This window comes from Cherax quadricarinatus, chromosome 44 (genome assembly GCF_038502225.1).
Source record: "Cherax quadricarinatus isolate ZL_2023a chromosome 44, ASM3850222v1, whole genome shotgun sequence".
Lineage (NCBI taxonomy): Eukaryota > Metazoa > Arthropoda > Malacostraca > Decapoda > Parastacidae > Cherax > Cherax quadricarinatus.
The window spans coordinates 18963769-18988285 of record NC_091335.1 but is presented as its reverse complement, the minus strand read 5'-3'; the positions used below and the strand labels follow the sequence as shown (position 1 = coordinate 18988285).

General features: G+C 42.2%; 1 protein-coding gene across 15 annotated transcripts in view; it reads right to left on the bottom strand.

The window, feature by feature from the left end:
- Nucleotides 1-24517, bottom strand: part of chb (chromosome bows) — a 788037-nt gene that overhangs the window by 204295 nt on the left and 559225 nt on the right. For all 15 annotated transcript variants that reach the window (XM_053789056.2, XM_053789064.2, XM_053789065.2 and 12 more), the window contains one exon: nucleotides 15076-15107. In XM_053789056.2, the coding sequence (XP_053645031.1) occupies nucleotides 15076-15107 (32 nt within the window). The remainder of the gene's footprint in view (nucleotides 1-15075; nucleotides 15108-24517) is intronic.

Below are 24517 nucleotides of genomic sequence, written 5' to 3'. Positions count from 1 at the left end.
CCTATCTCTCCTGTCCTCCAGTGTCGTCAGGTTGATTTCCCTTAACCTCTCCTCGTAGGACATACCTCTTAGCTCTGGGACTAGTCTTGTTGCAAACCTTTGCACTTTCTCTAGTTTCTTTACGTGCTTGGCTAGGTGTGGGTTCCAAACTGGTGCCGCATACTCCAATATGGGCCTAACGTACACGGTGTACAGGGTCCTGAATGATTCCTTATTAAGATGTCGGAATGCTGTTCTGAGGTTTGCTAGGCGCCCATATGCTGCAGCAGTTATTTGGTTGATGTGCGCTTCAGGAGATGTGCCTGGTGTTATACTCACCCCAAGATCTTTTTCCTTGAGTGAGGTTTGTAGTCTCTGGCCCCCTAGACTGTACTCCGTCTGCGGTCTTCTTTGCCCTTCCCCAATCTTCATGACTTTGCACTTGGTGGGATTGAACTCCAGGAGCCAATTGCTGGACCAGGTCTGCAGCCTGTCTACATCCCTTTGTAGTTCTGCCCGGTCTTCGATCGAGTGAATTCTTCTCATCAACTTCACGTCATCTGCAAACAGGGACACCTCAGAGTCTATTCCTTCCGTCATGTCGTTCACAAATACCAGAAACAGCACTGGTCCTAGGACTGACCCCTGTGGGACCCCGCTGGTCACAGGTGCCCACTCTGACACCTCGCCACGTACCATGACTCGCTGCTGTCTTCCTGATAAGTATTCCCTGATCCATTGTAGTGCCTTCCCTGTTATCCCTGCTTGGTCCTCCAGTTTTTGCACCAATCTCTTGTGTGGAACTGTGTCAAACGCCTTCTTGCAGTCCAAGAAAATGCAATCCACCCACCCCTCTCTCTCTTGTCTTACTGCTGTCACCATGTCATAGAACTCCAGTAGGTTTGTGACACAGGATTTCCCGTCCCTGAAACCATGTTGGCTGCTGTTAATGAGATCGTTCCTTGCTAGGTGTTCCACCACTCTTCTCCTGATAATCTTCTCCATGATTTTGCATACTATACATGTCAGTGACACTGGTCTGTAGTTTAATGCTTCATGTCTGTCTCCTTTTTTAAAGATTGAGACCACATTTGCTATCTTCCATGCCTCAGGCAATCTCCCTGTTTCGATAGATGTATTGAATATTGTTGTTAGGGGTACACACAGTGCCTCTGCTCCCTCTCTCAATACCCATGGGGAGATGTTATCTGGCCCCATTGCCTCTGAGGTATCTAGCTCACTCAGAAGCCTCTTCACTTCTTCCTCGGTTGTGTGCACTGTGTCCAGCACATGGTGTGCCCCACCTCTCCGTGTGTGTGTGTGTGTGGTTGTGTGTGTGGTTGTGTGTGTCTGGGTGTGTGTGTGTGGTTGTGTGTGTGTGTGGTTTTGTGTGTGTGTGGTTGTGTGTGTGTGTGGTTTTGTGTGTGTGTGGTTTTGTGTGTGTGTGGTTTTGTGTGTGTGTGGTTTTGTGTGTGTGTGGTTTTGTGTGTGTGTGGTTTTGTGTGTGTGTGGTTTTGTGTGTGTGTGGTTTTGTGTGTGTGTGGTTTTGTGTGTGTGTGGTTTTGTGTGTGTGGTTTTGCGTGTGCGGTTTTGCGTGTGCGATTTTGTGTGTGCGGTTTTGTGTGTGTGGTTTTGTGTGTGTGGTTTTGTGTGTGTGGTTTTGTGTGTGTGGTTTTGTGTGTGGTTTTGTGTGTGTGGTTTTGTGTGTGGTTTTGTGTGGGGTTGTGTGTATGTGTGTGTGTTAGTTACCATTTTGTCCTAGGCACATGTCGATTAGACACTAGGCCTGTTGTTGGTGTGTGTGTTAGTTACCATTTTGTGTGTATGTGTGTGTGTGTGTGTGTGTGTGTGTGTGTGTGTGTGTGTGTGTGTGTGTGTGTGTGTGTGTGTGTGTGTGTGTGTGTGTGTGTGTGTATGTGTGTATGTGTGTGTGTATGCGTGTGTATGCGTGTGTGTGTGTGTGTGTGTGTGTGTGTGTGTGTGTGTGTGTGTGTGTGTGTGTGTGTGTGTGTGTGTGTGTGTGTGTATGTGTGTGTGTCCTCACCTAGTTGAGGTTGCGGGGGTCGAGTCCGAGCTCCTGGCCCCGCCTCTTCACTGATCGCTACTAGGTCACTCTCCCTGAGCCATGAGCTTTATCATACCTCTGCTTAAAGCTATGTATGGATCCTGCCTCCACTACATCGCTTCCCAAACTATTCCACTTACTGACTACTCTGTGGCTGAAGAAATACTTCCTAACATCCCTGTGATTCATCTGTGTCTTCAACTTCCAACTGTGTCCCCTTGTTACTGTGTCCAATCTCTGGAACATCCTGTCTTTGTCCACCTTGTCAATTCATCTCAGTATTTTGTATGTCGTTATCATGTGCCCCCTATCTCTCCTGTCCTCCAGTGTCGTCAGGTTGATTTCCCTTAACCTCTCCTCGTAGGACATACCTCTTAGCTCTGGGACTAGTCTTGTTGCAAACCTTTGCACTTTCTCTAGTTTCTTTACATGCTTGGCTAGGTGTGGGTTCCAAACTGGTGCCGCATACTCCAATATGGGCCTAACGTACACGGTGTACAGGGTCCTGAATGATTCCTTATTAAGATGTCGGAATGCTGTTCTGAGGTTTGCTAGGCGCCCATATGCTGCAGCAGTTATTTGGTTGATGTGCGCTTCAGGAGATGTGCCTGGTGTTATACTCACCCCAAGATCTTTTTCCTTGAGTGAGGTTTGTAGTCTCTGGCCCCTTAGACTGTACTCCGTCTGCGGTCTTCTTTGCCCTTCCCCAATCTTCATGACTTTGCACTTGGTGGGATTGAACTCCAGGAGCCAATTGCTGGACCAGGTCTGCAGCCTGTCCACATCCCTTTGTAGTTCTGCCCGGTCTTCGATCGAGTGAATTCTTCTCATCAACTTCACGTCATCTGCAAACAGGGACACCTCAGAGTCTATTCCTTCCGTCATGTCGTTCACAAATACCAGAAACAGCACTGGTCCTAGGACTGACCCCTGTGGGACCCCGCTGGTCACAGGTGCCCACTCTGACACCTCGCCACGTACCATGACTCGCTGCTGTCTTCCTGATAAGTATTCCCTGATCCATTGTAGTGCCTTCCCTGTTATCCCTGCTTGGTCCTCCAGTTTTTGCACCAATCTCTTGTGTGGAACTGTGTCAAACGCCTTCTTGCAGTCCAAGAAAATGCAATCCACCCACCCCTCTCTCTCTTGTCTTACTGCTGTCACCATGTCATAGAACTCCAGTAGGTTTGTGACACAGGATTTCCCGTCCCGTCCTGTGTGGGGTTGTGTGTATGTGTGTGTGTTAGTTACCATTTTGTCCTAGGCACATGTCGATTAGACACTAGGCCTGTTGTTGGTGTGTGTGTTAGTTACCATTTTGTGTGTATGTGTGTGTGTGTGTGTGTGTGTGTGTGTGTGTGTGTATGTGTGTGTGTGTGTGTGTGTGTGTGTGTGTGTGTGTGTGTGTGTGTGTGTGTGTGTGTGTGTGTGTGTGTGTGTGTGTGTGTGTGTGTCGTGCGCGCTCTTCCCATGAGCCAATGGTGTCGGATCCTACTGGGAAAGGAATGATACCATTGGTCCAAATCCCTGTAAGTGCCCAGATTCTGAATTTCCTGCTGACCAGTACGTACTTATGAGATATAGGTGTCAGCTAGGGTTGGAACGCAGGAGGGAGAGATATATCATAATCTACACTTGGAAAATCTTGGAAGGAATGGTCCCAAATCTGCACACAGAAATCACTCCCTACGAAAGTAAAAAACTGGGCAGGCGATGCAAAATGCCCCCAATAAAAAGTAGGGGCGCCATTGGTACACTAAGGGAAAACACCATAAGTGTCCGGGGCCCAAAACTGTTCAACAGCCTCCCATCAAGCATTAGGGAAATTGCCAATAAACCCCTGGCTGCCTTCAAGAGAGAGCTGGACAGATACCTAAAGTCAGTGCCGGATCAGCCGGGCTGTGGCTCGTACGTTGGACTGCGTGCGGCCAGCAGTAACAGCCCAGTTGATCTGGCCCTGATCCATCGGGAGGCCTGGTCATGGACCGGGCCGCGGGGGCGTTGATCCCCGGAATAACCTCCAGGTAACCTCCAAGTAACCAGGGTAGATGCAAAGTATACTTTTAAACCAGCAGTATACCGTTCTTCCAGAGATTTACCATCATGGCGGATAGCTAGCACACCAAGGATGCTGGGAACAGGGCGGTTGTTGCAAGGCATCTTTTGATCTCGTTGACTTCATTGCATTTAACGTGCCAACCTTACGAATTTCAACAGTTCAGACCATGTAGACTGTGCTAATCAACTACCATTTTGCAGCAAATGCATTTGTACTTTGGTGTGAATTAAGGCAGCAAGGCGGAAAACCACTGCGATATGGATGGTCTGTGGGTCAACGTATGTCCCAGTCTCAGAAATGGGAACTGTTAGGAGTAAGTCCCCCGAGCAATGTGCAATCAGTGCTAAAAGGTGAGCATTTATTAGCATAGCTTTATTTTTATTAAGCCTACAGGTTTTGCCAACCCTCATACAAGGTACTGCAAATCAGGGAAGTGGTGGGAAAGACTATTAGAGATACTGCTAAAATTAATAACAGATAAAGACAATAAACTTCACACTGAACATATTACCAAAGGTGTACTTAACCAAATAACAATGGTACTTTATGCTAGGTTCGCATAACTTGGGAAAGCCTTCAGGAAAAACTGATGGAGATGTACTACGGTAAGAGACTAAAAGAACCTTAAGCTAACAATTTTGGAAGAATTACTAGAGAAGCCAAATGTAAATTATTATTATTATTATTAAATATAGAGCTAGATAGTGTCGATCATTCCCGTAAGCTGTGGAGGCTCCATCCTCCATCTGCTAATCGCAGGACTGGCACGCTACCTTACTGGCTGGCTGAACTGCGAGGACTAGAAGGGAACTGGGGGGAGGGGGAGGGGTAGAGGAGTTAATTAACACAATTAAGCCAGATACGTGTTATAAAGTACGGTATATTAGTCCTCAAGTCATAAGGATGTAAGAATATGAAATATGCCTTAATGTTCACAACATACTACTCCCCAGATATATCTCACATCGCCACAAAACTTCACAACATCCAAAATTGAAAGAGAATATTAAACAATGAACACAGACCACGGTAAAAAAAAAAAGGAAGGGGGGAGCATGGAAGACATACAGGAAACGGATGACTGAAAACTAGGGCCTACAAGAAAAAAAACAAATAACTATGCAAGGATAAGAGGTAAGTTGAGAGATCTAAAGGCAACTGAATTACACTAGTATTTGACATCTTGTATGTTTATGGAAGTAATTTTGCCATAGCTAAAGATTTAACAGGATTCAGTTTTACATTATGATAGACGATGTTCAGTTCCTGGAACAATGGACTTCCGTATGCATGCACATTTATATATATATATATATATATATATATATATATATATATATATATATATATATATATATATATATATATATATATATATATATAATGCCGTGCCGAATAGGTAAAATTGGTCAATTAGCAAGAACTCATTTAAAATTAAGTCCTTTCTAAAATTTTCTCTCATTCCTTTAATTTTGTATCAAAAGAACCTTAGAAAACTTACCTAACCATATTATAACAAGTGTAATTTAATTTAGCCTAATCCAACTAAAAATATTTTAGATAAGTAAACAATAATTTAATAAAAAACAAACATTTTTTTCGTTAGGTTCAGAATGATTTTTTGCGGAATTACATACACAAATTTTCGCTTGCCTTATTCGGCAAGAGCGTTGCCATTTAATCCAAAATAGCAAGTTTTACCTATTCGGCGCGACATTATATATATATATATATATATATATAGGTGGTAGGAGAAGAAAATATTCAAACAGCTCCGGGAGAACCTTGGGTTTTCCCTGAGGTACGTTTGTCTTCTCTAGAGGTGGTACCTATATATATATATATATATATATATATATATATATATATATATATATATATATATATATATATATATATATATATATATATATATATATATATATATATATAAGAGAGAGAGAGAGAGAGAAACAACTCGATGGGACTCTCCACATGTCAACCTCGACGCCATACTACTTATCCTCACATATCAGCTGGGTTACCTCAGCAGTGGCGCCGAGTTGCCTGCACCACCAACCAACCCAATCATGAGAAAGGAGTCCATTCATACAGGTCTGGAATATCGGTGGTTGACTCTTGACTTAATCCTGGCTTTATTTGAAGTCAATCATTATAGGCAATATCACAAAATTGAGAATTTTCTATAATTTACTGCAGATGGTCGTCGAATCTAATCATTGAAGTGCAGGTTCATCGCGTGAGCAATCAGACCAACATGCAATACTACAAAAATTCAACGTACAACAAATTAGGATGCAAATCTCTGGACATGCACTCTAAGGTTAACCGCATGGACAACAGTCAATAGGTCTGCATGTCACGCACACCTTCAATTAATCATGCTAACCATATTGCTCGTAAATTTTTTTTAATAAACTACCTTGCCCGTTGCTCCTCTGTGTACGAATGGCTGGGCATAGAAAATAGGAAGAAGGTCAGGCAAGGAATATCTCGAGCACTTAAGAAACTTAGTTGTGTTAACACAACTTAAAAATATTGTAAAAATTTAAAGCATAGGACTGAAGCAACTCTCAGATTTGTAATATAAAAAACTGCATAGTAAACACTGTTACATAAAACATGCAGAATATCGTGCAATAAATATTGATGTCTGAGGTAAATGTGCTGCTCTACAAGACTCGATAACGTTAACGTACTTCAGTCATAATTATATTAATTTCCTGTAACCATCATAATACTTTACCAACACTCACGAGTTAATTTACGTGCATGCGCTTAAAACAACACAGTACAAGTTAACGTTTGTCAGTCACCCAAGCTATATAATAACACAACAACAATACAGTTGTATGAATGAAAAAAAAAAACACGAACATTAACCGAGCCATCCGTTTACCTTGGGCATACAAAGTGAAGTGTTCGGACACACAAGACAAAACATTACTCGATATAAAGAAATCTACCTTGTAAACCAGTAATGCTAGAGGCATACACAATGTATGTTTGTATTACTCAACTCCTTATAAATACTAGTTACCTGTTAATTTACCAGCTTAGAATCGCTACGTTTTATTACAATGTTTTTTAGTAACTTTACTGACCCTAATAGTTTTTAACTATAAAACTTTTTTAATATACGTATTTAAGAATTGTACAACAATATGAAAAAAGAATTTAACGGATAATTTTAATTATCAAAACGAAAATGAAAGATACTCAAATATGCATTACAACAACAATTATAAATTTCTCTGGAAATGAAAGAATGAAGTTAGTGCACCCAATAAGTAAAACTATGTGGACCAAGGTGAAGGGAACCATATGGAGAAGACCCGGGCCGGAAATACCGTCGAATCTCTAATGAATGAATGGGTGAAGGGAAGAGCTGCCTACTGTCACCTTGACAAAGGTGCCCACCTTACTGGTATACCGTGTCGCCACCACCACTGCTGCTGATATTATTACTAGATTCCTCTGCTGCCTTAATCATTCTCCCCATCGTTAGTATCCTTATTGATGTAACTAATTTATGCCACAAAACTCTCCATCACGCCGTTAACATTACATTTATCATATACTTAATCTTATTTGAACTAATGCGTGCATAGAAGAGGAAAGGTAAAGCAGTTTGCAGTACAGGAAGAGCAGTAAGAGTAGAGAGTGCGAGTACCATTGTTACATGTGAACACCAGAGCAATGCTCGCCAATGTCACTCGTCAACAGCAGTAAATAAAATGAACACATCACTCGCAAAATGCCCTTCTTCTAAAAACATTTTATCATTTAAAGAGAATAATTACATTCGAAAGTTTTCATTTTCCTTTACGGTGATATATTTGTAAAACAAAAACAACAAAAAAAGTTAAAATCACAACAAAATCGTTATGGTTGACCGATAATAAGTGATATGGGTAATTAGCGAGTGATCATTGCGTAAGCTAAACACCAAGCAACAAACAAGTCACTTGTTCATGTCTAGTTTACCTTCTTGCGGTGAGCAAGTGGGCGGCGGGGTAGAGACCTCTGCCAAGGAAGGCCTTGTTAGTGTACCCAGGATGTTATCTCACCTCTACCTTACCAATCACTCCACAATGTTTACACAGTGCCCATGAACACTCCACAGCCTACCTTCCCTCTACTTTCCCATGGCTCCCTACACCTTGTTCATTCATTCCCTCCCCTAGAAAGAGCAAGTGACTCAAACCCACCTGGAACTCCACCTTACTCATGATTCACCTGCAATTGGGCCTCCATACAGTGGAACCTCTGATCACGACCATAATTCGTTCCAAAACTCGGGTCGCAACCTGATTTGGTAGTGACCAGAACCTAATTTCTCCATTGGATTGTATGTAAATACGATTAATCCGTTCTAGACCCCTACGAACTGTATGTAAATATAGTCTTTTTTAAGATTTTAATAGTAAACTAAATGTAAAAACCTTGCATAGCGCTGAGAAAACTTTGAACAAGAGAGAAAATTAACATTACACGAGTCCGTTCTAGACCCCCTACGAACAGTTCGCCGTAAACTGAGAAGTAAACTCCGTTATTTACCGTCCGATTTCTTTGATTTTTGGTGTACGTTAAGAAGCATCTTTCCATCATACATTGCCCAAGTTTCAATAAGATAGCCCAACAAACTGAGAAATAAAATATTAACCAAAAAATCATATATGGCAAGCCCTAGACAGGTACTGGCACTGCGAGAAGCTGTTTGTGCATTACCTGCTGATAAAACAATGCTAATCCGAATTTATCATGGTCGTAATTACTGTAATTTATGAATAACTTACTTCTGAGATAATTGACGAAAACGAGCGCGCACCGAAAAGAAAAAAATCGAGAAAATAAGTCATCCTGACTTTTTTGGGTTATCCTAGTTTCTTTACACACATGCTGCTATGTATGATAATATATGTAATGTAGTTGTGTATACCTGAATAAACTTACAACAATGATTCTTATACCAGAGTGCTGCGAGGGTCATTGTTAGACATACACAAACAAAAAGAAGTGGGGAAAATTGGCGCTTGAATACAAATGGCGCAGAATGTGAAAATTGGCGCGGCTGTGTTTGTTCGGCACCCGATTATGCGTTCGTGACCAGATGCAAAAATCTGGCGAATTTTTTGGTCGTGAACCGATTTGTTCATGACCAGAGGTTCCACTGTACTGTTCGTTCACACCCTATTATCTTTCCTCCCTGGGATCGGGTCACCTACCTACATAGCCAGCCCATAACTGGGGCTCCATGGCCTGCAGAGGCCCACATCTTAGGATCTGCTCATATTCCTATCTTCTGATTCGGCGGCCATTATGATGTTGTAGAATTCTTGCTATGGTACATCCAGCACCATCATACTTCGTTAAACTCAATGTTCAAACCTCTGAAATCCCAACACTAACAAAAACACTCCAAGTTACACGCAAACAGCATTCATTTACTTTTAAACTCGTTATCAGCACAATAAACTTATGGAGACAAACAAAAACTAAACATGAATAACCTAAACAATCTAAATAAAAAAAAAAACACTACTCTACACATCCCACAAACACCGAACTTGTTCACTGGGCCCGTCACTACCACCGTTACACACAAGATGCTATCACATCCACAAATCTCACTTTAATGACCAACCACAGGTTGCTTGCATGCGCATTAACACACTCTTCCTCTCAAGAACCAGTCTCCTTCAGAGAATCGGCGGCATCAACTATCAGGACACAAACATACCATAACACTGTCTTATATCCTGATTATCATGGTGTTTATTCTATTAACTCGTTGAAGGTCACAAAAGCTCAAGGAGGTATTTCTTTCAAAATAACAATTTCAGATAATCTAAACAAACTATTTAGTAAAATAAAATTCCTATTATAAATGAAGCTTATATAAATGTGATATAATAAACATGTATTAAATTTACATTAGGTGGTTTAAGGACGTGTGTGTAGGTTTAGTCACAGACAAACCAACATCCTGGGAAGGTTTCTTAGTAAAATTTGTGTAGGGTGATAAAAACACATTCACACATTCAAAACCAAAAGACTAGCAGTGAAGAGCCCGAGGACCCAGAAGTGCACATCAATACAACATGCCAGACATCTCAATATTTTTTAACTGATTACCCATAACCTTTACCCGTGGCCTGTTTAGAGCGCTCTTCTACCCCTACAGCCAGGCCTGAGGCCAAGCTTCCTTACCGACTCCTTGGTCAACCAAGCTGTGTGTGCAAGCGACCAACAGGCCCACCTACCCGTCACAACCCGGTTAATCTGGCACCTGCTAGATTATGAGGAGGGGAGGGAGACGAATGCAGGTAAGTTTAAACTTTATTGGCGACGTTTCTCCTACGCAACGGACTTGATCTCGACACAAACGGATAACCCTGGAATGAGAGGGTGAACGTATAATATATATAACAAGTTCTGAGTTCAGTGAAGAGTATGAGGTGTGCGTCAAGTCACACTGGTTCCCGATGATTCTAGGAGTATTCTAGCCAGAGGTTCTGCCAAGTTGTTAATGCTGTCCTTTGGTTAAAGTTGTTGTAAAATGAGCGATTTAAGAGTGTCCTTTTCCTTGGCAACAAACGATACGCCATTCCTTTTTATCTAATAATTGTAGGAACTTAGGTAAACTACGAAAGGGTTGTTTAAGTTGCCCATCACCCCACCAATTCGTTACTGAGCTCTCTTAGATGCATCTATCCTTTGTGACCAGGTTTATCTGTGACTTGATAAAGCCCTGCGAGGGCCAAACATCATTACTGAAGTTTCCGCATAATGTATTTGTTGTCGTTGGTATTCCATACATATCAAAACCTGACAAAGGGAAGACACAAGGAAAGTGAACTTGTCATTGTAAGAACAACAGGATGTTAAGCTAATAATACACCATCATTTACCTTTCTAGGGATTTATAAATCGCCGATGTACATATTCCACAGGGATTTACCTAGGTGTACTGTTATACTACCTAGATAACATCACACTACTTATTAAGGCACCGCTATTTTGCACTGTATCCGGTTAACTGCTGACAGAATTATAGCATATACTAGGTGTCGCCAACACCATGACTAGCTTCCTCAACTATACTGCACCGCACCTAACACTTGCGTTTTCAGATATAGTCACATACACTACATCACCAAGACTACCTTCTTATCACATCTCTGATCACATTCTGGAATTCCACTCTGATATATCTGCCTGAGGGCGAGAGGCTTACTGCTGTTAGAACACCACCCATGGTGAAACACCATATAGCATTTAACATGTATTCTTAGCCCACAACTCCAACATAATTATAAATGTCACGAAGAGACGAGGTATTACTTGTAACTATCAAGGAAGCTGTTAAAGAGTCACTGAAGCAATTCCCACCCAACCTGAAACTTCTCATTACATCAATTATATTCAGATTCACCAGGACTCGGGTACAAAGCACCTGCTCATACCTCATCATCTACCGTTTTTACATAATTCTCATTACCTCCTCGTGTATGGTCTTCCTTATATCCTTGTATTGTATTAATTAATAAAACTACTGGTTAGTGAACAGTTTGCAACATAAAAATATACAATGTTGTTACATGTGCCTACTTCAACAACCTGACACTACCTACACCCTACCCATGACATTCAAACACAAGCTTATGTCCCGATAGTCATTGCGAGCACGAGTTTCAAGATCTAAATTAACTAAAAGTTGACATAATGTCTTCCGTTGAGCCACTGACAACAATATGATGCTCAACGAGGACAAGTTTTAGTTACTCAGTTACGGAATGACTGAGACAATAAAGAAAGGAACGGAGTATAAAACAAACTCGAAGCACTCAGTGTAAGACTTACGTGAGAAACCTTGGATTGATCATCTCAAATCTCACCTTCAAGGATCACAAGTGTCACTATCAAAACCGAAAGGAAAATGATAGGTTGGATAACTAGAACTCCAAAACAAGGCATGACACGCCAATGATGATACTAAAGTCACTTGTTCTCTCTAAGCTGGAGTACTGCTGTATCCTAATAGCTCCGTTCAAGGCAAGCGAAACTGCAAACTTTGAGAATGTGCAGAGAATCTTCACTGCCCTCGTAGATCCAGTCAAACACTTAAATTACTGGGAATGTTTGAAGGACCTTGATCGGTACTCCTTGGAACGCAGACGAGAAAGATGCAGGATACTTTGCACCTGAAAGATTATGGAAGGATTGCTCCCAACCCTGCACACCGAAATAACTACATATAAACACAAGAGGCTGGCAGAAGTTGCAAGATACCTCTGACGAAAAGCAGGGGAGTGATGCGTACACAAAGAATTCAACAAGTATAAAGGGACCATGACTCTTCAATACTCTCCTTTTACGCATAAAGGGGATTACCAACAGACCCCTGGCTGTCTTCAAGAAAGAACTCGACAAATTCCTCAAATCAGTTCCTGGTCAAGCGAGCTGTGGTGCATATCGTGAATCGCGAGCAACAGGCACTGACAGCTTTATCGATCAGCCCAGCAATAAGGAGGCTTGGTCTGGGATCGGACCTTGGGAGTGGTGACCTCTGGAAGAGACTCCAGTTAACCCATGAAAGTAAGAGGCTTGGCACACAGTGCAAAATACCCCCTACGAAAAGCCGGTGCAATGAGGACACTGAGGGAAAACTCAATAAGTGTGAAGCAGTCACGTCCAGTGTGTGGGCGAAACGTAGTCATTAGAGTATCGCATTATACTGCATTTGTGACTTTTCCCATCGTGTCAGTGTTTTATGCTATTTATCTGTGTCCTCTCTTCATACAAAAGGGGGATTACCACCAGACCTCTAGGTGTCTTCAAGAAAGAACTGGTCAAGTTTCTCAAATCAGTCCCTGATCAGCCAGGCTGTAGTGCTTACCTCTGATATATCTTTGACGAGTTTTGAGTTTTTCTACTGTATGGTCTGTGACCATGGATGTTGATACAATCTTCTTTTATGGTGCCCGTGGCGCACCTGCTTTTCACTGGATATATTTTGCACTTCCTCCCATCTATCATATATATATATATATATATATATATATATATATATATATATATATATATATATATATATATATATATATATATATATATCTTTCTCTCCAGTATTGTGTTATGAGAGTGTGAAGATTTAGAACTAGGCCTTCGTAAGTCGTAAGCTCCTCTCTTCTATGTGCGGGTTATTTGTGTATCGTTCCGTCACGGTATTGTGCCTTTTTTTGTTATTTAGGCCTTCGAGTACTTTTCAGGTATATATTATCATGCATATCTCTCTCTTCCACTCCAGCAAATACATATTTAGTACTTTAACCCTTAAACTGTCCAAACGTAGATCTACGTTTTTTCAACATTTTAAAGTATGTAAAAAAGTAGATATTTTTTTTTTTACATTTGAAAACATGTAAAAAAAACTTTGATCTACTTTTTTTTGTTATATTTGAAAATATGCAAAAAAAAAAAAAAGTAGATCTACTTTTGGAGCATTACGCATATGAACGTAGATCTGCTTGGACAGTTTACGGGTTAAGGCATTCCCAGTAATATATAACCTTTACTAGCTCTATGCGGGCAGTAAATGGTCTCTGCATCTGTTCGTTTCGATATCTCCCCCCGTCCTGAACGAGGCCGTCAATACCGAACAATACTCTAAACAAGAGAGCACAAGCTATTTGAATAGTGTTAACAATGGGACTATTTCTCTTGTTTTGAAAGTTCTTAATAACTACCCCGTCATCTCCCTGGCTGTCGTGGCATTTGCCTTGTGTTCTTTGAAAGAAAGGTTAGCCGACATAATTACTCCAAGATTTTTCACCTGTTTCTTTCGCTCTATCTGTTGAGTTTTGGGTTTTGTATATAGTGTCCCTACTGAGTGCTTTGTTCTTTCCATATATAAGCAACTGAAACTTATGATCATTGAACGTTATGATGCTCTCCACTGTCCACTGGAAAACCCCCGAACTTCGTGTACCTAGCATTAACAGCCTGGTTAATCAGACCATCCACCAGGAGGCCTGGACTGGGGCCAGGCCGCGAGGATGTTGACCCTTGGAACTCTCCAGGCAGACGGGTGCATAACTGGAAACTTCTAATCTAAAAAGAACGAGCACACAGGCATATTCAACACACAAAGCTACAGTCCACCCAAGCAAAGGCAACTTTCTCACTCACTCACCACCCTTACATGCTATTAATGCTGTCCCACAGACATGTGGTGTAGGGAGAACATTACCATCCACGAAGAAAATGCCTCATACGTCAGTGACTAAAGATTCCAAACAACTGTGGCTCATGCTAAGATTTCACTTTGCCTAGCATCTCTCTCGATGCCCCCTCTATGATATGCCACCAACAAAGCTACGCTTCATTGACATTTACAATACCAACACAACAGAGAAAAACGTACAGTCTGAGTTTGTTACAGATTACACGTACTGGTATTTATACATAAACTTACCTTAATAAATGATTGGGGTATTAAGTTAAAAGCGAGAAGTGTGCGTGTGCTGGTGCTACAATACCCGCATACTGACGTGCTTATCACAGTGACGGCGGTGAACATTATACAAGACATGACGGTGTAGGTGAAAACGATACAACCAACAAACATAATGGTGGCCGTGAAGATGATATAACAGTGACGGTGAACATGATACACCTCATTACCTTAATATAATACAAATGCACCACACGTACACCGACACATCGACAAATCACTCACAAAACAAATTTGGATCTAAGTGAAAAGTGTTCATTTAAAGGTTTAACAATATAGTTCACTCTACAAAGCTATGTTATTACTACAATATTAAAAATAAATTACTTTAACAAAGCCTCAAAGGCTAGAATTAAATTTTTAAATTTAAGCTAATAAATTCATTAGGGAATCTTCATAGACAGTATAATTATCCTCCGATTTATAATAAAGATCATAACGGGGAATACTCACGCTTGATCTGTCCACCTCATCATCTCCTTTGCCTGCAAAAAAAAAATAAAATAATAATAATTACGCGAATATTTTTTTAGAGACTTAGTAATGGTAACACTATTATATTCCTCATAAAAAAAATTTAAGCGTGTAGTTGTTGGAAGAAAACCATTAACTCAAGTAAAGAATTGTCTGTGGATACCACAAAATTTATTTCCCGGGACATTCCTTGGACACACCAAAAATAACTCTTGCTGGAAACACACAAATACAGTGTAGTGAGATACAACGTTTCGCCCGCGCAGTGGGCTTTTACAACTTGAGTGACTTAACTCTGATATGCCTTTGAAGGGTTTCGAGAACTTTCCTTACTCCAGAAGCTCAGCCCAGCCCAAAGCCAGAGCCAGAGCCAGAGCCAGAGCCAGAGCCTGACGGGTCTGGAAAAAGACCACTTCCTGGACAAAATAAAGGATCTCATTACACTGAATTATTTGTGTGTGCTGGTTTCCACCGTATCCATATTTTATACCATTTCTCTACAACCACTAAAGTTACTGTGGAGATAAACCTTGGCACTATACCCAAGAGCCTCTATGTTACACCTGTGACTGCTTCAACCAGGCTGTTGGTGTTGGCAGACTGCTAGCCCTTGTGTCAGCATAGTTGCTGATCCCTGTGTTATATAGCATAGCATATAGTATCATCCATGTGCTTTAGATAAGAGATCCCTTGTAGGCCTGTGACTTTGTGTGACGTCACGGGGTGCGCATGTGTACGCTCGTACCTCTGCCCCGGCCTCACTCGGCGGCAGACCATCCAGACTAGTACACGGCAAGGCTGGGCTCCATCTCCCATCAACTCAGATTGACAATATATGTTACCATCCAACAAGTGTGTCTACCTTCAACCCGCAATATCTCCATTTAAGAACCCCTACGATACTTGTACTGATGCAACCCGGCCTGAGGTTAGACTCCTCTTGACCGCCTGGTGAACCAGACTGTTGCTGATCACACAATTACAGCAGACAATGGTACAATTTCCTCATGAAAACATTTATCATCGTTCTGGCATTAATTTCTAACCCCAAAGAGGTACATTTGAAGGTATCTCCATTGCCCTACTGAAGTTTCCCAGCTCATGCTGGTACATTTTCTTTGTTGCTTGTGGAGTATGACAGAAAACATTAAGTGATGGCTGAGCTGGGGTGAATACAGTTCTTGATGAACAAAACACGTGTGTTAACAATTGGGTATCTTTACTGCTGAAACTTTTCGCATACACAGTAGGCTTCTTCAGTTAAATACACAGGCTGAACTCTTCTCCAAGCTGAGGGACTGACCACCTCAAATACAGTTTCTCCAAGGTTGATGGACTGATCACACAATCGTCATTTCACTGCTACACCTGCTGCCTTTGTATCTGATCTAAGACGCCTACCGTGTAGGCGAAACGTTTCATCAATAAAGATAACCAACTATTGCACATGTCTTCATCATCAACCTGTCGATATTTTATACCATTTTTAACATTCATTTCTTGGTGTAACCGTGTAAACTGTCATATAGATCAAGGTAGTCGCATAATGTGCTTGTACTAAATTAACAGATGAAGGTAGTCGTACAATGTGGTTGTACTAAATTAATAAAGACACTCCCTCAGGAGTGACCAGTGTAATGTAGGTTTGTCCTACTCTGTCTTCCCGTTTCCCACCAGTGACTTAGACGCCGGATAGGGGGGTTCTTCATACAAAGAATTTGATCTGACCGCTATTTCCTTGGATCGAATCCAATTACCTCCCACTTTCAAGGCGCTCTATGACCCCTACAGGTTTAGGGCTTTCTAATAACTAAAATAAAAGTGTGTCGCCGCTCACAAATCACGATCACTTAACCAGATCCAGAGATTCCCATTTGGAAGTTTTTAAAAAGAACACATATGTTATAACAAGATAATATCTGTGAAAAAAGTGACAAAGATAACTGCTACGACAGACGTCTAACGAAAAACAAAGTCAATAATATCGTGATACATAAATACCTGGAAGGGCATTACTTAGTTATTACTTAATTCTGGACATCAGTGCCCCAGACCTGGAGTCTACCTGGAGGTTATTCCGGGGATCAACGCCCCCGCGGCCCGGTCCATGACCAGGCCTCCCGGTGGATCAGGGCCTGATCAACCAGGCTGTTACTGCTGGCCGCACGCAGTCCAACGTACGAGCCACAGCCCGGCTGATCCGGCACTGACTTTAGGCATTTGTCCAGCTCTCTCTTGAAGGCAGCCAGGGGTTTATTGGTAATTCCCCTAATGCTTGATGGGAGGCTTTTAAACAGTCTTGGGCCCCGGACACTTATGGTGTTTTCTCTTAGTGTACCAGTGGTGCCCCTACTTTTAATTGGGGGCATTTTGCATCGCCTGCCCAGTCTTTTAATTTCGTAGGGAGTGATTTGTGTGTGCAGATTTGGGATTGAGAGCCTGGTCAGTCAGTTTGCCAGTACTTGCTGAAAGCAGTCCCATATAACCATCATAACATCCCAACTTATCAGTGACCTAGGAAGTTCTCCCCTGAAGACAGGCAGGAGGGGGGGGGGTAGTAGTTAACTCCCATGTATTAAGTACAATTTCTCCTGAATGATATAACACTGAACACAACTGAACACAGGGCAAAGGTTGTTATGGTTGGCAAAACTATTAATACACCTATTAGGTGTATAAAGGGGTTAATACTTGGGCATCAGTGGACGTTCCGTCTTGTACTATTAAACTTACTGCTACCACTACTGAGAACGGAAATAGGGGAAACAAAACCCTTTCGTTTAAATATCCGAGTCTGTGATCGAGGTTGAGGAGAGAAGCCGCTACCGCCCCCTATTTCTTGTTTGGCGTGTAAGAAAAAGGTTAACATAAAGCAAATTAATATTTAAAAACAATAAATTATGAAGACTTCTACACTTGTCCCAGCAATGTTCCTCATAACTTGTGGTAAAATGTTGAATAGTCCGGGGCGATGGACGTTGATAGTGTGTTCCTTTCTTGTTCCCACAGCGCCCCTGCTTTTCACTGAGTTTATTTTGCACTTCCTTCTATATCTCTCGCTCCAGTATGTTATGGCAGTGTGCAAATTTGGAGCAAGACCCTCAAGTACTTTCCAGGTATATTTTATATTTTCCTCTGGTCCAGTGAGTACATGTTTAGGACTTTAGGGCGTTCCTAGTAATTTAAATGTTTTATAGGTTTTATTCGGGCCTGTAGAAAAATGGTTCAGAGAACTGACAAGTTGATGAATTAGACACTTGTGCAACACTTGGGTATCTTTACTGTGGAAACGTTTCGCCAACCATAGTAGAATGGGTGAAAATCAGGAGTTTGAGGTAACAAGTCCCTCAGCCTGGAGTTCATGCAATCAGTCCATCAAACTTGAAAAGAATGCAACATGTGCGCGAAGAGGTGGTTTATATAGTGCAGGCAAGTAAGGCGAAGCAATCGTAAGCGGTGTCACCATGGAAAAATCCACAGGTGGAAGTAGGTCCTATCTGGAGTGTATTGCAAGGGTCAACGTCCCCACGGCCCGGTCCCAATGCAGGCCTCCCGGTGGATGGCCAGATTTACCAGGTTGTTGGTGCTAGGCTCAAGAAGTCAACACAAGCACCACAGCTTAGCTAATCAGGAAATGACTTGAAAAAACGTTTCTTCTCTCTTGAAGACAACCAGGGGTCTGTTGGTAATCCCCAAGTCTTGCCCCTTCACACTTATATTTTTTTGTTAGTGTACTCACTGAACGCTGCTTTTCATTGGGGTATCTTGCACAGTCTACCAAGGCTCTTGCTTTAATGTGAAACAATTTGCGTGAGCAGATTTGGGACCAATCCTTCTAAAATTTTCAAATTCATATTATAATGTACTTATGTTGCCTAAGTTCCAAGGAGGACAGATCAAGGAACTTCAAACGTTACCAGTAATTTATGTGCTTGACTGAACCTATGAAGGCAGTAAAGGTTCTATGCATATTCTCCAAATTTGCAATTTCACCTGCCGTGAACAGAGCTGTTGAACTATCCGTTTTGAAGGCATCTCTTGTTTTGACGGTTCTAGTTAATTTACCTTACCTAGACCAAACCTCCTCATTAATGGCTTGATTACTCAGGCTGTTGATGCCTGCACCATGCAGTCCAACATTAGCACCACAGCTCGGCTGATAAGGAACATGAGGAATTTAGCAGGATAACTCTGATATACCTTTGACGAGTTTCCAAAGTTTTTCTAATCCCAGAACCAGGCCTTGGACTAGGCTCCTCTGGTGCTTGCCTGGTCAGCCAGGCTGTTGCTGCTGGCGGCCTGCTGACACACACATCCATCACAGCCAGGTTTCTTCATGCGAGATTATAGCCACCCAATTGATTTTCAAAAAGCTGAGAAAGTTGCATCAAGCAGGTTCACAATCGACCGAAATATAACCGAATCAAATTTCATAAAAAAAATAGTACTGAATTCAAAATGAATATTAGTTCAGGGTTATAGAATTTAGATTCATTTATAATTAATAGAATTTGTGACACATTTAAATTATGCCTAACATGCCGCTCATATATTTTACTTGACATGTGATCTAACCAAAGCTTCACTATACACCTACGCTCAGCATGCTGGGTCATGTGTTAGGTCATATGTGAGGTAATATCTCAGTCTTACAGGTCTTCTGTTCTATTATTTTAATTATTCCTTGGTAATGTGAAAAATCACGAAAGCGCTTGGAATTTCAATATTTTTTTTACTGTGGTTATTTTGCATATTGTGATATCACATGTTGATATATAATATTAAATTTATTTAGTTATCGTTTGATTTTCTAGTGTGTTTGTTGTGCGTCTGAAACCTAAGGAATGTGTTTGAGAATGCGGTTATTGTGCAGGTAGCATGGTGACGGTTACACTGAGGGACGAGTGTGAGGGTGAAGCCTTGGTGAAGGTAGCTGCTACGGTAACTGAGGTAGGCGGTCTGAGTGACTGGCAGTGACGACCAGTGTCCACATGTAGGTCAGGTGAACGCACTCACCACACACACGTTACCAAAAGCACAACCACTATATCACCTGACTTACAGTACTCTGCTAGCCGTACCTCAACACACAAGATTATCCTAATATTATTTCACTTTCTCTGTCAGATGATGCATAAACTTCTTTCCTGATTATAATGGATGGCTAGAAAGAATAAAAAAAAAAAGGCTTAATATTGTCACTGGAACAACACACAAATAACCCATACGTAGATCGATTCCTAGCGCCCACTGCTCCCACACTGAAGTCCGAGGGTCGATCCCATATACAGGTGGAAACATTAGAACGCGTTTCCTTAAGGCACTTGCTGTCCCTGTTACCTGGAGGTTATTCCGGGGATCAACGCCCCCGCGGCCCGGTCCATGACCAGGCCTCCCGATAGATCAGGGCCTGATCAACTAGGCTGTTACTGCTGGCCGCACGCAGTCCAACGTACGAGCCACAGCCCGGCTGATCCGGCACTGACTTTAGGTATCTGTCCAGCTCTCTCTTGAAGGCAGCCAGGGGTTTATTGGTAATTCCCCTAATGCTTGATGGGAGGCTGTTGAACAGTCTTGGGCCCCGGACACTTATGGTGTTTTCTCTTAGTGTACCAATGGCGCCCCTACTTTTAATTGGGGGTATTTTGCATCGCCTGCCCAGTCTTTTACTTTCGTAGGGAGTGATTTCTGTGTGCAGATTTGGGACCATTCCTTCCAAGATTTTCCAAGTGTAGATTATGATATATCTCTCCCTCCTGCGTTCCAACGAGTACAAGTCAAGTGCTTCCAAGCGTTCCCAGTAGTTAAGGTGCTTGACAGAACTTACGCGTGCAGTAAAGGATCTCTGTACACTCTCTAGATCTGCGATTTCACCTGCTTTGAATGGAGATGTTAATGTACAGCAGTATTCCAACCTAGAGAGAACAAGTGATTTGAAAAGGATCGTCATTAGCTTGGCATCTCTCGTTTTGAACGTTCTCATTATCCATCCTATCATTTTCTTTGCACGTGCGATCGTGGTACTGTTGTTTAAAATTGGTACCTGGGTTTTAGTCGACTGGTGTGGGTCGCATCCTGGGACAAAACTGACCTAATTTGCTCGAAATGCTCAGAATAACAAGGGGATTTTTATATGGTAGTATGTCATTGATGTCTGCTAGATCTGTATACTTTGTGAATATACTTGTAGAAATAATGATTATTATTATTATTATTATGACGCTTCGGTCCTTCCCTGTTCTACCACTCCTTCCTCCCTCCCCCCTCCCGCATATATTCTAGGTCCCTTCCCTTCTTACTTCTGTGTGACTAATTTATGATCCAAGTCGGACCAAAACATCGTCATACCTGGAGTCTACCTGGAGGTTATTCCGGGGATCAACGCCCCCGCGGCCCGGTCCACGACCAAGTCTCTCGGTGGATCAGGGTCTGATCAACCAGGCTGTTACTGGTGGCCGCACGCAGTCCGTACGAACCACAGCCCGGCTGATCCGGCACTGACTTTAGGTATCTGTCCAGCACTCTCTTGAAGGCAGCCAGGGGTTTATTGGTAATTCCCCTAATGCTTGATGGGAGGCTGTTGAACAGTCTTGGGCCCTGGACACTTATGGTGTTTTCTCTTAGTGTACCAATGGCGCCCCTACTTTTAATTGGGGGTATTTTGCATCGCCTGCCCAGTCTTTTACTTTCGTAGGGAGTGATTTCTGTGTGCAGATTCGGAACCATTCCTTCCAGGATTTTCCAAGTGTAGATTATGATATATATATTTCTCCTGCGTTCCAACGAGTACAAGTCAAGTGCTTCCAAGCGTTCCCAGTAGTTAAGGTGCTTGACAGAACTTATACGTGCAGTAAAGGGTCTCTGCACTCTCTCTAGATCTGCAATTTCACCTGCTTTGAATGGAGATGTTAATGTACAGCAGTATTCCAGCCTAGAGAGAACAAGTGATTTGAAAAGGATCATCATGGGCTTGGCATCTCTCGTTTTGAACGTTCTCATTATCCATCCTATCATTTTCTTTGCACTTGTGATCGTGGCACTGTTGTGATCCTTGAAAGTGAGATCCTCAGACATTACTACTCCCAGGTCATGTTTGTCTATGTGCGGGTTATTTGTGTATTGTATTGGATTCCCTTCAAGGGAACTTCCTTGATGCTGGCGAGGGGCTCTTGATCTAGGGAATTGGATCTGAGCTCCACTTCTCTGAATTAAGCCTGAATGCCTTCCATCCCCTTCACAGGCGCTGTGTAAGTCCTACGGGATTGACAGTGTCTCAAATCAGAAATAATTTAATTAGCGAGATTAATGTGAACTTTCATGATCCAGGATGTGTTTACTGGTTGACTTTAACTGGCTTCATGTGAAACCAAGAAACTTGCCAGAGTATGCCAAATACTGTGTAGACACGATGAGTACACTAAGAGAACTCAATAAATACAAGAGGACCTCGACTTTTCAACGCTCTCCTTTCATACCTTTGATGAGTTTCAAGAGTCTCACTACTCTCGGAGCTCCGTCATAGGCCAGGCTCGTCTGGTGCTTGCCTGGTCAACCAGGCTGTTGCTGCTGGAGGCCCGCTGCCCCACATATCTACCACAGCCTGGTTGATCTGGTACCTGGTGAAGATACTTGTCCAGTTTCCTCTTAAAGGCTCCTACACTTGTCCCAGCAGTGCTTCTGATATCTTCTGGTAAGATGTTGAATAGTCTGGGGCCTTGAATGCTGAGTGTTCCCTTATTGTGCACACTGCACCCCTGCTCCTTACTGGGTTTATTTTGCACTTTCTCCATCTCTCTCACTCCAGTATGTTATTATGGCCGTGTGCAGATTTGGCACCAGGCCCTCGAGTACTTTCCAGCTATATATTGTCATGCATCTTTCTCCTCCGCTCCAGTGAGTACATGTTCAAGACATTAAGGCGCTCCCAGTAATTTAAATGCTTTACTGGCTCTGTATGTGCCGTAAATGATCTCTGTATTTGTTCCAGCTCTGACATTTCCACTTTGAACGGGGCCGTCAGCACTGAACAATATTCCATTATCCCTCGTTATATTACTGATACGATAGTTCAATATTCATCTGATTGTTTATTTCCACTTGTGTCGACCTCTGGCAATAATTCGCTGGTCTGTTGGACCATGTAAACATTCCATATATTATCTACTATGTATTGAGAATTTGTCAGATTGTTGTAATCCACAATTTAAGATTACTATATTACTGAACATCAATACCGCGTCACTCGCTATATTACGTATGAGGAGATGGGTAACAATCCTTCAGTATACAACACGACCCACTCTGTGGAAACACCTTTAGGCCTAGTTCTCAACCCACTCCCCTTCTACACTTATTTCTAATAATTATATCTTGTTTTTTTCCTACGGTTTTAACAATAGTCCCTTTTCCGCTCTTGGGATTTATGCTAGTCCCTGATCTTTCTTATTTCTCCTCACTGATCTACGTTCACTGCTAGTCACAAACAATTTCCAGTATGGCACCCCTCCAGTAACAGCCGTTATTCTGAGGCCGGCACTCTACACTTGACACTACAATCCATAATTTTCTCTTCAGGGATCACTAATATTTCATTTATGTGGGGTTTAAATAAGAATATGCACTTAAATTTTGCACACGCCTATTTTCCGCGCTCTGTCCCCTCTGGGACCGTCAGAGAAACACAAATTTGACGGAGCTCAAACACGCATGACTTTCACCCACCGGTAGTGACTGACACACACACACACACACACACACACACACACACACACACACACACACACACACACACACACACTTTCAAGACACCTTGTTCGTGTTTACCTGGTGAAGGTCCCAGGATGAAGGGCTGGGCGGCCCGGTCTAAGACCCGGGTTTGCAATCCAACATTGGCTGAGGATTTTTTTAGAAACTTTAGACTACTTTACGTTTCAAGATATATCGTAGTGTCCTTATTACACCCTGGCTTTTTAAGTGTGTTTTTTCCAGGTCCACCACACTTTCCGCTCGGGTAAACATGTACTTTCATGTGCCGATTGAGAAGAGCCGTCTCTCAAATATTTCCCTGGTATAAACTATGATGTATCTGTATCCTTAATTACCATGTTTCAATATTTGTGTGTTCTTGGAAGTGATACATCTTCCCGGGAAGACCCCTGGTTGTCTTCAGGAGGGAGCTGGACAGATACCTAAAGACGGTGCCGGATCAGCTGGGCTGTGGTTAGTACGTTGGATTGCGTGCGGCCAGCAGTAACAGCCAAGTTGATCAGGCCCTGATCCACCGGGAGGCCTGGTCGTGGACCGGGCCGCGGGGGCGTTGATCCCCGGAATGCCCTCCAGGTAGGTAGGATCCCATCAAATTTTACATCTTACTATCATGCCAAACAAACCATCACATTCTTTGTTAAAATTATTCCACATT